This window comes from Monodelphis domestica, chromosome 5 (genome assembly GCF_027887165.1).
Source record: "Monodelphis domestica isolate mMonDom1 chromosome 5, mMonDom1.pri, whole genome shotgun sequence".
NCBI classification, from domain to species: domain Eukaryota; kingdom Metazoa; phylum Chordata; class Mammalia; order Didelphimorphia; family Didelphidae; genus Monodelphis; species Monodelphis domestica.
In genome coordinates, this window is record NC_077231.1 from 301,466,654 (window position 1) to 301,484,516 (window position 17,863).

General features: G+C 36.4%; 1 protein-coding gene across 1 annotated transcript in view; it reads left to right on the forward strand.

Annotated features, from left to right (window-relative positions):
* The window catches only part of ZCWPW2 (zinc finger CW-type and PWWP domain containing 2), a 335,386-nt gene that overhangs the window by 309,880 nt on the left and 7,643 nt on the right, over positions 1-17,863 (forward strand). Inside the window, exon 8 of the mRNA XM_007505209.3 lies at positions 17,083-17,204. Within this exon, the coding sequence (XP_007505271.2) occupies positions 17,083-17,204 (122 nt within the window). The remainder of the gene's footprint in view (positions 1-17,082; positions 17,205-17,863) is intronic.

Genomic DNA, 17,863 nt, shown 5'->3' on the forward strand with positions numbered 1-17,863 from the left:
AATTAGATTAAGTCACAACCCTAAAAAATTTCCTTTGCAGAAGGAACTGGGCTTCTCACCCTGTTGGTCAAGCTTGTTGCCTCTAGTTTATTTCTGCTTTTTTCTCCTTGGAGCTCAGTCAGCAAGGCTCTCAGATGAGTCTGTGGGGAAGGGGTGTTGGAACTTGAGGTTCTCTGTCCTCTAAAGGCTTCTTATCTGCCCTTATTGATGAGATTCAGGCAGGGCAGAGGAGTTGATCTGCACAGCTGGCTGTGTCCTGAGGCCAAAACCTCCAGAAAAGGGGGAGGGGGGGCAAGATGAAGCTTTTCAGCTGAGACTGGGCTGCCTGCTCTGTGCTCCTTCAGCTGCCTCTATGCTGACTGTGTTCTATGCCCTGAGTATTGTGCAGCTTTTCCAGTAAGGTTCTCCTTTCCAGACTAGAACCCTTGCTGGCCCAGAGATTCCAGTCACCACCACTGGAGGCTTTACCACTGTAGGTGGGGGAGGGTTCCTGGGACCTTCCTTCTTCCTTTCCCTTAAACCTGCATGTTCTAGAGTCCAGGCTTTTGGGGAGGCGTACCTTTTAAGTTGGGTCGAGATGGAGGATTCCTTAGCTCTGTTGTGTAGTTTGATTTGGTTTTCAGTCCCCTGGAAGCACTGTTTTTTGATAGGTGAAGAACGGTTTACAGAGGTCTGAATTTTTGCTGCCTCTAAGCTGCCATCTTGACTGGAAACTGCTTTTTTTTTTTTTTTTAAACAGAGAAGAGTGGTGAAAGAAAAGAATTGTGAACAGCATTCATCTATGCTTGATGGAATCTACTTCTCTCTTGCTCCTACTCCTTTCTGCTTACTCATATACTAATCACAGTCAGTTCTTTTTTTCTTTTTAAATTTCCCTTTTTATGCTCCATCCTGAGTCTTGGATGTCTTTTGCTTACAACTAATCTCCCTCTGAATCTACCCCTCTGTCTCACTCCTTGCTTTTATCTCACTGCCTGATGATTTCTTCTTCAGTTTAATACATTTCTCCAGCAAACTGTATGAATACTTCCCACTTTTCAACAGTTCAAATAAAAATGGGGTCCATGTGATGCTGCTTCTCCAATCCTTTCTCCTTATTTTTCTAACCTTCTATTTATACACCTTGATTATATGAGTTAGTGATTTTCCTTCATATCTATCCTTTTATTTTTTAGTGTATTTCCTTTCCCTTATCTTTTCTTTCTTCTTATCAGTTCATCAAGACATTCTCAGACCCTTTATATTATTCAACTCCCTTTATTGACTTGATGACAGAGTTCTGAAGGGACCTTCTTTTCCCTATTAGAATGTAAACAGGGGCGGCTAGGTGGTTCAGTGATTTTAGAGCCAGGCCTAGAGATGGGAGATTGTAGCTTCAAATCTGGCCTCAGATACATCCTAGCTGTGTGACCCTGAGCAAGTAACTTAACCCCCATTGCCTGGCCCTACCACTCTTCTTCCTTATTGATTCTAAGATGGAAGGTAAGGGTTTTAATTGCCCAAATATATGCACATTTTTGTTTTGTTTCACTTTGTTTCCATTACAGAGCTGCTGTTCAGCTCTGTTCTTTTCATCAGAAATGCTTAGAGCTACCATGCTTTCCACTGCATGCCCCTTTCCACTATCCTTCTCCCCAAGATAGAATTGTATTCAATTTTGTTGGATAAATTAATCTTACTTGTAAGTTTATATATATATATATATATGCATATATATATATACACACACACACATATATATATATGTATATATATATATATGTTATATATATTTTTTCAATATAGTATTCCAATATAGTATTCTCCTACCAAATATTATGTTATCCTTATAATGGCTTCTTGATATTTGAATTATTTCTTTCTGACTGCTTGCAATATTTTTTCCTTTGTCACAGAGTCTCTAGATGCTGGCAATAATATTCCTATGAGTTTTCTTCCTTCTTCCACCCTCCCTCCCTCCCTCCCTCCCTCCCTCCTTCCTTCCTTCCTTCCTTCCTTCCTTCCTTCCTTCCTTCCTTCCTTCCTTCCTTCCTTCCTTCCTTCCTTCCTTCCTTCTTCTTTCTTTCTTTCTTTCTTTCTTTCTTTCTTTCTTTCTTTCTTTCTTTCTTTCTTTCTTTCTTTCTTTCTTTCTTTCTTTCTTTCTTTCTTTCTTTCTTTCTTTCTTTCTTTCTTTCTTTCTTTCTTTCTTTCTTTCTTTCTTTCTTTCTTTCTTTCTTCTTTTTCTTTCTCCAGGTTTTTAGTAAAGTCTGTTTTTACTTTTCACTTTGATTCTAATTCTAATTCTAATAACCACCAATTTTCATTCATAATTTCTTAGAATAAGTATCCATATATATTTTTGGTTCCTGGTTGTTCAATGATCGATATTATGACAATAGTGGATAGAGTGCTGAGATTGAAGTTAGTAAAACTCATCTTCTGAGTTCAAATCCAGCCTCAGATACTTACATACTATATGACCATTAACAAGCACTTTAATTATTTGCCTCAGTAATCTCATTTGTAAAATGAGCTGGAGAAGGTAATGCTTAATTACTCCAATATCTTTGCCAAGAAAATCCCAAAATGGGGTCATGAAAAGTCAGATGTGACTGAAAAATTGAACAACAATGAAAATTGAATGATTCTTATATTTTTTTTATTCTTAACTTCTTTTCTCACTCAGTTTTTTCAAATGATATAACTGATTTTTTATTTCAAATGAATTTCACTAACAGCTTTTTATATTGCCTAAGTTTGTTCCTATAGTCATTCTTCTGTATCCTCCAAGAGGGCCATTTTTATAATGAATTTTTTAAAAATAAAAATGATGAAGAGAAAAAAAAACATCAAAATTAAATAACAGATTGAAAAAGTCTGGCAATATATGCAGTGTTTTGGTACTTGTCTGAGTACTTCACAAGGAAGTGTAGATACAAGGAAGTCCTACGATTTAACATATGTAAAGCGTCGCAACCTGGAGTCTCACACTGGTATTTCCTGTGTGCTCTTTTTGGCACTTTTCAGGTTAAGTCTGTGCTCCTTGTTTTTATCCCTTTTTCTAGAATCAGACACAAATATTAATCACAGTCCCATAATATTTAATTAATAAATGGCACGTTCCCATAGTTTAAAGCTTTTGGGTATGCATTGATATTATAGCAAGTATATATATATATATATATATATATATATATATATATATGTGTGTGTGTGTGTGTGTGTGTGTGTGTGTGTGTGTGTGTGTGTATAACTTATATTACTGCAGAAAAAATATAATATTAATTGTATGTACCTTTAGTACAAGAAATAAGAAAAAATCAAATATTCTAATCAAAAATAAAAGAAAGGCAATAAAAAATAAGGGGAAAAATCAGGAATTCAATGTGTTCTTAAAAAACAGCATCCACTTGTCAATGGATTATTATCTCCAGTGCATGCGATAGGGTACAGTCAATCAGTCTCAACAGAAGATACTCTCTTTACATGTGAGCAATGAATCCAAGAGTCCTTCTCTCCAACCTTTATAGATGTTGGAGTAGTTAATAATATTTGGAATGGTCCTTCCCAGGAAGGCTGAGTTGCTCCAGTACACTTGAAATTCTTTTTTTTTTTTTAATTTTAATATTATTTTATTTGGTCGTTTTCATACATTATTCGCTGGAAACAAAGATCGTTTTCTTTTCCTCCCCTCCCCCCCCCCCCGCCTTTCCCTCTCCCATAGCCGACGCATGATTCCACTGGTTATCACATGTGTTCTTGACTCGAACCCATTTCCCTGTTGTTGGAGTTTGCATTATAGTGTTCATTTAGAGTCTCTCCTCAGTCTTATCTCCTCCAACCCTGTGGTCGAGCAGTTGCTTTTCAGCGGTGTTTTTACTCCCACAGTTTATCCTCTGCTTGTGGGTAGTATTTTTTTTTAGATCCCTGCAGATTGTTCAGGGAAATTGCATTGATACTTATGGAGAAGTCCATCACCTTCGATTGTACCACAATGTATCAGTCTCTGTGTATAATGTTTTCCTGGTTCTGCTCCTTTCGCTCTGCATCACTTCCTGGAGGTTGTTCCAGTTCACATGGAATTCCTCCACTTTATTATTCCTTTTAGCACAATAATATTCCATCACCAACATATACCACAATTTGTTTAGCCATTCCCCAATTGAGGGGCATCCCCTCATTTTCCAATTTTTGGCCACCACAAAGAGCGCAGCTATGAATATTTTTGTACAAGTCTTTTTGTCCATTATCTCTTTGGGGTACAAGCCCAGCAGTGCTATGGCTGGATCAAAGGGCAGACAGTCTTTTATCGCCCTTTGGGCATAGTTCCAAATTGCCCTCCAGAATGGTTGGATCAATTCACAACTCCACCAGCAATGAATTAATGTCCCCACTTTGCCACATCCCCTCCAGCATTCATTACTTTGCATAGCTGTCATGTTAGCCAATCTGCTAGGTGTGAGATGATACCTCAGAGTTGTTTTGATTTGCATCTCTCTGATTATAAGAGATGTAGAGCACTTTTTCATGTGCTTATTAATAGTTTTGATTTCTTTGGCTGAGAATTGCCTGTTCATGTCCCTTGCCCATTTGTCAATTGGAGAATGGCTTGATTTTTTGTACAATTGATTTAGTTCTTTATAAATTTTAGTAATTAAACCCTTGTCAGAGGTTTTTATGAAGATTGTTTCCCAATTTGTTGCTACCCTTCTGATTTTGGTTACATTGGTTTTGTTTGTACAAAAACTTTTTAATTTGATGTAATCCAGATTATTTATTTTGCATTTTGTAATTCTTTCTAATTCTTGCTTGGTTTTGAAGTATTTCCCTTCCCAAAGGTCTGACATGTATACTATTCTGTGTTCGCCTAATTTTCTTATAGTTTCCTTCTTTATGTTCAAGTCATTCATCCATTTTGAATTTATCTTGGTGTAGGGTGTGAGGTGTTGATCTAAGCCTAATCTTTCCCACACTGTCCTCCAATTTTCCCAACAGTTTTTATGAAATAGTGGATTTTTGTCCCAAAAGCTGGGATCTTTGGGTTTGTCATATACTGTCTTGCTGAGGTTGCTTGCCCCCAGTCTATTCCACTGATCCTCCTTTCTGTCTCTTAGCCAGTACCAAATTGTTTTGATGACCGCTGCTTTATAATATAGTCTGAGATCTGGGACTGCAAGACCCCCTTCCTTTGTATTTTTTTTCATTAATTCCCTGGGTATCCTTGATCTTTTGTTCTTCCAAATGAACTTTGTTATGTTTTTCTCTAAATCAGTAAAAAAAATTTTTGGGAGTTCCATGGGTATGGCACTAAATAGATAGATGAGTTTGGGTAGGATGGTCATTTTTATTATATTGGCTCGTCCTACCCATGAGCAGTTAATGTTCTTCCAATTGTTCAAGTCTAGTTTTAGTTGTGTGGAAAGTGTTTTGTAGTTGTGTTCATATAGATCCTGTGTTTCTCTCGGGAGATAGATTCCTAAGTATTTTATTTTGTCTTGGGTAATTTTGAATGGGATTTCTCTTTCTAGTTCTTGCTGCTGAGCTGTGTTGGAATTATATAGAAATGCTGATGACTTATGTGGGTTTATTTTGTATCCTGCAACTTTGCTAAAGTTGTTGATTATTTCAATTAGCTTTTTGGTTGAATCTCTAGGATTCTTTAAGTAGACCATCATGTCATCTGCAAAGAGTGATAATTTGGTCTCCTCCTTGCCTATTTTGATGCCTTCAATTTCTTTTTCTTCTCTAATTGCTACTGCTAGTGTTTCTAATACAATGTCAAATAATAGAGGTGATAATGGGCATCCTTGTTTCACTCCTAATCTTAATGGGAATGGATTTAGTTTATCCCCATTGCAGATGATATTAGCTGATGGTTTTAGATATATACTGTTTATTATTTTTAGGAATGACCCTTCTATTCCTATGCTTTCTAGTGTTTTTAGTAGGAATGGGTGTTGTATTTTATCAAAGGCTTTTTCTGCATCTATTGAGATAATCATGTGATTCTTGTTGGTTTGCTTGTTGATGTGGTCAATTATGTGGATAGTTTTCCTAATGTTGAACCAGCCCTGCATCCCTGGTATGAATCCTACTTGATCATGGTGGATGACCCTTCTAATCACTTGCTGGAGTCTTTTTGCTAGTATCCTATTTAAGATTTTTGCATCTATATTCATTAGGGAGATTGGCCTATAGTTTTCTTTCTCTGTTTTTGGCCTGCCTGGCTTTGGAATTAGTACCATGCTTGTGTCATAAAAGGAGTTTGGTAGGACTCCCTCTTTGCTTATTATGTCGAATAGTTTGTATAATATTGGGGTTAACTGTTCTCTGAATGTTTGATAGAATTCACTGGTGAATCCATCAGGCCCTGGGGATTTTTTCTTAGGCAGTTCTTTGGTGGCTTGATGGATTTCAATTTCTGATATGGGATTATTTAAGAAAACTATTTCTTCTTCTGTTAGTCTAGGCAATTTATATTTTTGTAAATATTCATCCATATCACCTAGATTGGTAAATTTATTGCCATATAGTTGGGCAAAGTAGTTTTTAATGATTGCCTTAATTTCCTCTTCATTTGAGGTGAGATCCCCCTTTTCATCCTTGATGCTATTAATTTGCCTTTCTTCTTTCCTTTTTTTAATTAAATTAACCAGTACTTTGTCTATTTTGTCTGTTTTTTCAAAGTACCAGCTTCTAGTCTTGTTTATTAGCTCAATAGTTCTGTCACTTTCTATTTTATTAATTTCTCCCTTAATTTTTAGGATCTCTAGTATGGTTTTCTTCTGGGGGTTTTTAATTTGTTCATTCTCAAGTTTTTTTATTTGCATTTCCAATTCCTTGGTCTCTGTCCTCCCTAATTTGTTAATATATGCACTCAGGGATATGAATTTTCCTCTAAGTACTGCCTTGGCTGCATCCCATAAGGTTTGAAAGGATGTTTCGCCGTTGTCATTTTGTTCAACGAAATTGTTAATTGTTTCTATGATTTCTTCTCTAACTATCCGATTTTGGAGTATCATGTTATTTAATTTCCAATTAATTTTTGATTTGGGTCTCCATGTACCCTTGCCGATCAATATTTTAATTGCCTTGTGATCTGAAAAGGCTGCAGTTAATATTTCTGCTTTTCTGCATTTAAGTGCCATGTTTCTATGACCTAGTGTATGATCTATTTTTGTGAATGTGCCATGTGGTGCTGAAAAGAAGGTGTATTCTTTTTTGTCCCTATTTATTTTTCTCCATATGTCTATTAATTCTAATTTTTTCTAAGATTTCATTCACCTCTTTTACCTCTTTCTTATTTATTTTTTGATTTGATTTATCTAAATTTGATAGTGGTTGGTTCAAGTCTCCCACTAATATGGTTTTACTGTCTAATTCCTCCTTCAATTCTCCTAGTTTCTCTATTAAAAATTTGGATGCTATACCATTTGGTGCATACATGTTGATTAGTGATATTTCCTCATTGTCTATACTTCCTTTTAGCAGAATATATTTACCTTCCCTGTCCCTTTTGATCAGGTCTATTTGTACTTTGGCTTTGTCAGATATCATGATTGCAACTCCTGCCTTCTTTCTATCGGTTGAGGCCCAAAAGGTCTTACTCCAACCTTTAATTCTAACCTTGTGAGTGTCAACCCATCTCATATGTGTTTCTTGAAGACAACATATGGTAGGGTTTTGTGTTCTAATCCAATCTGCTATTTGTCTGCGTTTTATGGGTGAGTTCATCCCATTCACGTTCAAAGTTATGATTGTTATTTGTGGATTCGCTGGCATTTTGATGTCTTCCCCTAGTTCTGACCTTTCTTCTTTAGCTTTCTCCTTTTGAACCAGTGATTTACTTTAGGTCAGTCCCCCTAGTCCCCTCCCTTGAGATGCTTCCCTTTCTAGCCCCTCCCTTTTTATGCTCCCTTCCCCTCCCCCCTCTCCTTCCCTCCCTTTTTGTGCTCCCTCCCCCCTCCCCCTCCTTAATTTTCCTTTCTTTCTTGCCCTAATGGATAAGATAGAATTCAGGATCCCACTGGATCTAGATGTTCTTCCCTCTCAGATTTGATTTCACTGAGAGTAAGGTTTAAGTACTTCCACTTCACGCTCTCTTCCTCTCCTTCTCATATGAGAGTTCTTCCCCTCCCCTTCCCATGTGTATCTTTATATGGGAAAGTTTATTCTATTGATTCCCCCCCTATTTCTTGAAGTTAATCTTAGTATTATCACGGTTCCCCCCTCCCTTTTCCTTTTTTTGCCCCAACTTTCCCCAAATCTTCTTAATTCCCCAATCTTTCCCTATGCATGTTTCTTCTAACTACTCTTATGATGATACAATTTATGAGAGTTACACAAAACATTTTCCCCACATATTAATATATATAATTTGATGTAAATGTAGTCCTTATAGAAGAGAGTTTGACTTAAAGAGAAAGATAAGATTTATCTCCTTTTCCCTTTCTTTCATATTTACCTTTTCATGTTTCTCTTGCTTTCTGTGCTTGGATATCGAACTTTCCACAGAGCTCTGGTCTTTTCTTAGCAAATGCTTGGAAATCTTCTATTTTGTTGAATGCCCATACTTTCCCCTGGAAGTATATAGTCAGTTTTGCTGGGTAGTTGATTCTTGGTTGGAGACCCAGCTCTCTTGCCTTTCTAAATATCGTGTTCCATGCTTTGCGGTCTCTTAGTGTGTTAGCCGCTAAGTCATGTGTGATCCTTATGGGAGCCCCCTTATTATCTGAAGCTCTTCTTCTTGGCTTCTTGTAGGATTTTCTCCTTTACTTGGAAGCTCTTGAATTTGGCAATTACATTCCTAGGCGTTGTCTTTTGGGGATTTAGTATAGAAGGTGTTCTATGAATCCTTTCTATTTCTATTTTGCCCCCTTGCTCCAGAACGTGGGGGCAATTTTCTTTTATAATCTCCTCTAGAATAAAATCCAATTTGTTGTTTACCTCTGGTTTTTCTGGGAGACCGATGATACGGAGATTTTCTCGTCTTCCTCTGTTCTCCAGGTCCGTGACCTTCTCAGTGAGATATTTTATGTTTTCTTCCAATTCATTAATTGTTTGGGTTTGCTTTATTGATTCTTGCTGTTTTATCATCTCACTTTCTTCTAGGTGCTTGATTCTGGTCATTAGGGACTGGATTTGCTTTTCAGCCTTGTCTGCCCTTGTATTGGATGCTTCGAGTTCTTTTTCCAATTGAGCAGTCTTATCTGTCAGACAGCTGATCTCTTTCTCCCATTTTTCTTTCCAGAAGGTTTCCATCTTTTGGATAAGTTCCAGTTTGAGATCTTCCAGAGCTTGTTGATAGTTTCCATTTTGGGAGGCGTGTTCTGAATTTTTTTGGATTTCCTCCTCTTTCTCCTCTTTCCCTTGGGTACTTCCACCATAAAAGTTTTCAATAGTCACTTTTTTCCCTTTCTTCCTGGAGGCTTGATTTTGGGCCATGTGAGCCATCCCTTTGGTGGTTTTATTTCCCTTTCCTTTTTGGTCTGGGGTCTGGGTTATAAGAGTGGTTTTTCTGTGAATTTAGGTTGCTTCAGACTAGTTCTTCCCAGCCTCCGAGCCCAGGTATTCAGCTCCGCCCAGATAATCAGCGTGCCTTGTTCAGCGCAGCCCGCCCGAAGTCAGCTGGCTTCTCCAGTGAAAGCGCCCTGAGACGTTTTTTCCTGGCAGTCCCCAGATCCCAAGGACCCTGGAGTGCCCCCCCAGACAGAGACGCTCCCCACTCACTTGCTGTCCCGGTGAGCGCTCAGGTAGCTCACTCTGGTTTAGTGGGGGAGGTGGGGTGGGGGAAGGGCGGCTCAGTTCACTTTTCTGTGCAAGCTTTTCCTTCTTATTTTAGTGTGGAAATGTTCAAGCCCCACGTACCTTTGCCTCTGTGGGGTACTGGGGAGTCCTTCTGTTCCTCCAAAGGTGATTTTATGCTCCTTTGATGTAGTCTATTTCGTTCGGTGCTGGGGAGAGGAAATGTGCTGCGTCTAGATTGCAGCCATGATTACCCGGAAGTCTTCCACTTGAAATTCTTAATATACACTTTGTCTCCTGGGTTCAGGTCATGAAGAGAAAAGTCTAGTGTTCTGGCTTGTACTGCAGCTCCAGATTCATGAAGTTCACACAGTTTGTGCTGTAATTCCTGTATATAGGAAGCAATAGTAGTATCTCCCCCTAATAGTGATGTATAGGCAGGGGAAAAAGGTTTAGCCTGTATAGGTGGATGTCCAAAAAGCATCTCAAATGGTGAGATGTGTAGGTCTCTTCTAGGCCTGCTTCTAAGATAAAATAGGGCCAGAGGGAGAATTTCAGGCTATTTTAAAAATGTCTCAGTGAATAATTTTACAATCATAGTTTTAAGTTGATTCTTTCCTACAACTTGGAGGGGAGACAAAACTGAAAAGAGTTAATTAATATCAACAAAATCAATAGAGTCTAGGAAGAACCACCTTCATTATATTTGGGATGTTCCTTGGGCACCCCCCCCGAAGGGCACCCCCCGAGGGGCATTAGCACTTCCAGTATTTTTTGGACGAGCACCATTTTTTATATATTGTTGTTGGGCATTGTGTTGGGTATTATCATTTTCTTCATTTGGAGCACTGTCCCAATTTCTATTTCTATAATTTTGATTTCTAAAGTTTTTATTTCTATAGTCATTATAGTTATTTCTATAATTTCTAAAATTGTGGTTTCTATGATCATTCTCATAGTCATTTCTATAGTTATCATTTCATTTTTTCATATGGCTATGAATAGTTTTTAATATTTTCCTCTGAAAACCACTTGTTCCTATCTCTTGACCATTTCTCAAATTGGGAATGTTTTGTATTCTTATTAATTTAGTTCAATTATATATTGAGAAATGAGTCTGTCAGATACTTGTTATGAAATTCCACCTCAAAATTTTTTGTTTCTTTGGTTGCATGGTTTTATTTGTGCAAAACCTTTTTCATTCAATGTAGTAAAAATTATCTATTTCATTTTTTGTAATGTTCTCTATATTTTGTTTAGTCATAAATTCTTCCCTTATCCATAACTCTGATAGGTAAATCTTTCCAAGTTCTAATTTTTTTATGGTTTTACACTTTATTTCTAGATCAAATATCCATTTTGAATTTATTTTGGTGAGTTGTGAGATATTGGTCCATGCCTACTCTCTGCTATAGTGCTTTCCAGTTTTCCCAGAAATTTTTGTTGAATAATATATTATTTCCCCAAAAACTTGGGTCTTTGTGTTTATTAAATACTTAATTTCTATAGACATTAACTGTCATGTTTTGATTACTTAATTTAGTCTAGTAATCTACCACTCTATTTCTTAGCTAGATTGTTTTGATGTTTTATAGTATATTTTGATATCTGGTACATACAGGCAGGTATACTTCCTTCATTCCCCCAATTAATTCTCTTCATATTCTTAGCTTTTTGTTCCTCCAGATGAATTGTATCCTTATTTTTTCTAGTTTTATGAAATATTTTGTGGGTATTTTGATTAGTATGGCATTGAATAGGTAAATTAATTTGGGTATGATGGTCATCCTATCCATGAGCAAATATTTCCCCAATTATTTAGGTTAGACTTTATTTTCTTTTGTAATCGTGTTCATATAGTTGCTGTATTCATTTTGGAAGGTATACCCAAGGCATTTTATATTATCTAGTTATTTTGAATGGAATTTCCCTTTCTATCTCATGCTGTTGGAGACTGTCCCTTTCTATCTCTTGCTGTTGGATATAAATAGAAATACTGATGCAATTTCTTTTTCTGTTTTTGGGTTGTTTAAGTATTCTATTTCCTCTTTTGTTAGTCTAGTTAGTTTATGTTTTTGCAAATATTTTACTATTTCACAAAGATTGGCAGATTTTTTGGTTTATAGTTGTGCAAAATAACTTCCAATAACTGCCTTAATTTATTCTTCTTTGGTTGTGATTTCACATTTTTTTTTTTATTTTTTGATACTGGAAATTTGGTTTTCTTTTTTAAAATCAAGTTACCAGTGGTTTATCTATTTTATTCATTTTTTTCATACAACCGACTTCTTGTCATATTTTTTGTTGAATTGTTCAATTTTTTGCTATAATTTTTATTAATCTCTCCCTTGAGTTTTAGGATTTCTAGTTTGATGTTTAATTGAGGATTTTAAATTTATTCTTTTTCTGATTTTTTAGTTGCATGCCCAATTCATTGCTTTGCTCTTTATTTAATTTATTGATGTAGGAATTAAGAGATATCAATTTCCCTCTAAGTACTGCTTTGGTTATATCCCATTAATATTGATATGTTGTTTACATTTTCTTTAATGAAATCATTGATTATTTCTATGATTTGTTCTTTGAATCATTCATTCTTTAGGAACAAAATGTTTAGTTTCCAATTAATTTTTAGATTTTCTTTCCAGTGCCATTTGTTTAATGTAAGTTTTATTGCATTATGGTATGAAAAGTATACTTTGAATATTTTTGCTTTTCCACAATTGAATATGAGGTTTTTGTGCCTAGTTATGTGGTTTATTTTTATGAAGATGTCATATTTTGATGAGGAAAAACATCCTTTCTATTCCCATTCTGTTTTCTCCAGAAGTCTATCATATCTAGCTTTTCGAAAGTTCAATTTACTATCTTTCTTTCTTGTTTATTTTTTATTAGATTTATCTATTTCTATGAGGGGAAGGTTGAGTTCCCTCATGAGTAATGTTTTACTTTATCTTTCCTCTTGTAACTTCTATAACATTTCCTTTATGAACCTGAATGCTATGCCATTTGGTGCATATATGTTTAATATTGATATTGTTTCATTATCTATAGTGCCTTTGATCATGATTCATTTTTCTTCCTTATCTCTTTTGATTAGATTAATTTACTAATAAAGTTCTGAAGTATATTAGATACTTTAAGTATCTTGTATAGTTTAAGTACCTTGTCTTCTTTAGTATCATATATATCTTAATTATTTCAATTATCACTTTTCCAGGTATGATTGTACTCAGTCCAACCATTTCAAAAATCCTTTCACTTTATCTTTTTATGCTTCTCTTGTGTCAAATTTGCTCATCAAATTTTCGTTTTAATTCTGGTATTTGGTCAGTTTGAAATTCCTCTATTTCCTTAAACACCATTTTTTTTCTCTTGAAAGATTATGCTCAGTTTTGCTGACTATGTAATTCTATATTGTAGTCCTATATCCTTTGCCTTTGGGTATGTCACATTTTCCTTTGAGGCTTCATTTTTTTTTTGCATTGTTGTCCTCGTCTGAGTTCACATTTTGAACTTCCCTGTCACTTATGTAACTTTCTAAAGTCAGGTTTTGTTTTTTTTTGTCTTTTGTTCATTTTTCTATATGCCCCCCCCTCCCCCGTTACTTTACCTATATGTTGCTGTTCTTTTCTGTTCCTGGGGTAAAGAGCATGCTTCTCCAAGCTTGCAGAGTATTCTTCTCTGGTACTTGGTGTAGGACTGACTGTCCTTGTTCCTCATGGTATGTATGTCAAGGAGGTGGTCCTACTAGCTTTCTTTGGAGAGGTTTATAGCTGTTTTGTCCATCTATATTCACTAACCTGTGCTACCAATTCTCCATTGTTTTGTGAGTTGGTATGGCACCCACTCTGCTGATTCCTTGCCCCTGCCAAATGGCCTAGGCTAGGCAAGGTCCCTACCTTGGACTCTACCATCCCAGACACTCTGCTGCCATGTGGGAAAGAGCACGTTATTTCACTGTAGTTTTTCCTTCCTCCCTTCCTCCCTTCCTTCCTTCCTTCCTTCCTTCCTCCCTCCCTCCCTTCCTTCCTTCCTTCCTTCCTTCCTTCCTTCCTTCCTTCCTTCCTTCCTTCCTTCATTCCTCCCTCCCTCCCTCTCTCCCTTCCTCTCTCCCTCCCTCCCTCTTTCCCTTCCTCTCTCTCTCTCTCTTTCTTTCTTTCTTTTTCTTTCTTTCTTTCTTTCTTTCTTTCTTTCTTTCTTTCTTTCTTTCTTTCTTTCTTTCTTTCTTTCTTTCTTTCTTTCTTTCTTTCTTTCTTTCTTTCTTTCTTTCTTTCTTTCTTTCTTTCTTTCTTTCTTTCTTTCTTTTTCTTTCTTTATCTTTTTTTCTTTCAATAGGGGAACATCAAGTCCTTTACTCTGCTATCTTAGTTCCCAGAATGTAACTCTAACCAGATCAGTTAAACTTTTCATTTCCTTTTCAATTCTTTTCTCTGGAAATCTCAAATCATTTAAATTATGATTTTTTTACAATACTGTGTCATTTCTTCCAGGAATTCAAAGTGACCTTCTGTATTAGTTGCCCTTAATTTTTGAGACTTTGTTTTTATATGACATAGAATTATTTTCTTCTGTTTTGCATTATGGGTGTTCTTGGATCCATAATAACTATTCATCATATCTGTCTTTTTTGTTGTTGCTGATTACTCATTCTTTTTGTCTTACTTTCTGAATTGGAACTGTGTTAAGGATAAGCTTTGTGCACTCCTCAGGGGGATGTTTGGGCTTTGTGTGCTGCTGATCTGTGTTCTCTGGAGTTCTGCTATTTCATTCTTGAGGTACTGTGTTCTTCTAAGATCTCCAGTAGCTCAGGCCAGGTACCTTCAACTTTTCAGTGCTCCTTGAACTGATTTTGGATAAAGTCAGTTTACTTTCTTCCTGATCTGAACTGTACAAACGCCTATTACTGCTTGGATCCTAGGTTATATAATTATAGATTTGCTTCAGTTGGAGTTCTAGTAGATTGCTGTTTGCCTTCCTCTATCCATTAGCTATATAGAACTGTAGATTCAATCATTGTGAGCTCTTTTGATTGACTCCAGAGTCAGAGCCACACAGCCCCTGTTTGCCTCTCTTCTTTCCTTTTTGCAACCCACAGCCTCAAGCTTGGTCCTTATAGCTATTCCTGGTCATGGTATATCATCTCAGACCCCAGACTCATTTAGTACTAGATACAAGATCCAGCTTTCAGATCAGAGTAACACAGCTTCTCACTATTCTTCTTCCCTCTACTGCATATAGCCTTAGGCCCAGTTTGAGCTGAACCCTGGAGCTCTAGTACAGAGCTGCAGACCTCAGGCCAATCCCAGGGTTGGAAGGATTTGGGAAGATCTTCCTAGAAGGCCCTGTGCAGGGCTGGGAAGCCTCTAAATGTCTCCTTATGCTGAACTTCCCTGAAAATATGACCTGCTGTTGTTTCTCCTTGAATTTCCCTAACACTCTACTTGGTGCTATTTTTCCATCTTTGCTGAAGTAATTGTAGAGCTTGGTTGTGTTGCTTCTGTTGGTTCTACCATCTTTGCCTATGTCCTCCAAGCCTCTTCTTCCTTCAAGTCATACCTCAGGCACTATCTCTTCCCCCCATGTAAAGCCATCTCTCCTTCTCTGATCTGTAGATCTCTTTGTCCCTGTCATGCTCTACCTTTCATTATACTTATCTATGTGCATATCCTATTATGGAGCACAGAATATATGACTTGGTGTCAGGGACTGTCATTTTTATGTATATGTACCTCCCTATCTATTGATGGATAAGGTGCATTTGTGCCAGCATAAGCCAAAGAACTTAAAACTGAAAGAATACTTTTGAGATGCCGACTTTATATTGATAAGAGACCACATTGTGTAGAAACAATGATAATGATGATGATGATAACTGAGATTTATAATGCTTACGATATGCCAGACATTGTGCTATTCACTTTATAATTATTATCTTATTTGCTCCTTTACAACAATCCTATGATGAAGGTGCTATTACTGTCCTCATTTTGTAGTTGAGGAAATTGAGGCAGATAGAGGTTAAGTGACTAGGCCAGGGTCACACAAATTAGTAAATGTCTGAAGCCTGATTTAAACTTAAGTCTTCCTGACTTCAGGCCTAGTGTTTTTGCATTGTAGTACCCCTTACTTCCTGAATTGGGTTCCATTACTAACTCTGTTGGTTAATAGGTGTAGTAGATAGTTTATAAATTAGCATGTGTCAATTTACTCATATGTGAAAAGGGACACAATAATGCCTACTTTATACTCAAATAAGGTAATGTACATAAGGCGGTTTATAGGCCTTAAAATTCTATAGAAATGCCATACATCATTATTATTGCAATCGTATGTTTGCATACATGTAAACTGGTAGTTATCTTCGAATTTAGGTATTAATAAAGACTTTTTGCTGGAAACATCTCAGTCCTATTTTTTTTTTGTTCCTAACAGTAATGTCTTACTCAATTAAATTTCCATTTTGCCTATACTTTCAACTGTGCTCCTATAAGAAATAAAACTTTGCTAAACTTCAAATGTACAGAACATAATAAGAAGTGATATATCAGGTTTTTGTGACCAGAGGAAATATTGATGAGGGATGGGTCTTTGGGCCCTGCCCTTAGAACCATGGTGCTTTTTAGAAGAGCGCCTTATAAACTCTATTTGCTGCTGTTGTGAGCCCTGGTTCACATTTGGCCTCCTCTCCTCAATCTGTGCTCTCATGGCATCTATCATCAGGATAATGATTTGTTACTTAATTCAGAGTTTCAAAAGGACTAGTGATATGTGGAATATGTGCTGTCATGCCATATGAGTGATTTATAGATTTTTTGCTTTATTTGATCTTAGAATATAAAAGAATTCTCAAGTTTCTTAGCTTTCCTATTCACTTACAGTTTCGAAGCATTAACCCAGATTTTATCCTTTTATTCACACATTGTTGACATGAACTTTGAGGCACCAGGAATTAGGTGATTTGTTCAGGAGTATGTAGAAAACAAGTATAAGAGCCAAGATTCTCCCACACATATTCAGAATTCCCCAGATATCACTAAGTCCCTGAGCTTTTCTACTTTCCCTTTTCCCATGTGCCTTTTGTAATAGGTATTTTTTTTTTTTGCTAGCTGTAGTTGTTCCAAAGGTATTTTATAATCATTTACAGTGCTTGGCTCCATAGGGGGTCCATCCCCTACTTTGATGAGGAATCCTCAATAGCTCACTCCTAAGGATTGTTTCCACTAGACAGAAAAGCTATAAAAGCAACAAGAAGTGTTTCTTTTTATCTTTTATCTTTACTTTGGTTGATTTTAAAAATAAAATGCATTGAATTAACTGGGAGGTAACACTTTAACCCTACTATTGATGTTTTCTCAGTTGTCTCTGAGACAGAAGATGTACTAAAAGATCTGGAACAAATGCTGAAGGAAGCAGAAGAACCTGTGAAGACATTTGGGGAGGCAGATGCATATGGGAATGAAATACAAGCAGGAAGAAAGGTATTTAGGGCCCTTCATATTATTTCTCCTTGAAGACTAGTCATTTGAAGCTTTCCTTACAAAAAGCAGAATTTTTCTTACAGAGAGTTCTTTAGGTTGAACATCATTTTTACATATTAAAAATTTGTATTGAATTTGGATATTCAAAGGTTCCTGTGACCTTTAGTTCAATAATCAGATGATCATAGGATTGAGGTAAAAAGTAGACTTGGAATTCATCTAGGTCAACCATTTTCTTTTCTTATAGAAGTTTCTGTTTATATATTTTCTTTTTATGTCACTTTTGTTTGTTAATATCTATGTCTCCTCCTTCCTGAGGCTAATCCCTTCAGAAAATCCAGGAAAGGAGTCAGCCTTTTTCACTCAGTCTGAGATCTCAAGCTGAAGCTCCTTCAAGATCAAGCTGAAGGTGAAAGACTTCTTCACAAGAGGTTCTTGGCATTTTTAAAGACCATTCCTTTTTCTCACTTATTGTGATTTCCTTCTATTTTACGTGTACCAATGATTACACCTAAAGCTTTGCTTAATACTGCCCAGGGGGAAGTCAGTCAATTCCGATTCATCACCCACAATTGCACACTTACATCACAGACCTTCCTCACTTCAAGTATAAATGGGGCATATATATATATATATATATATATATATATATATACATA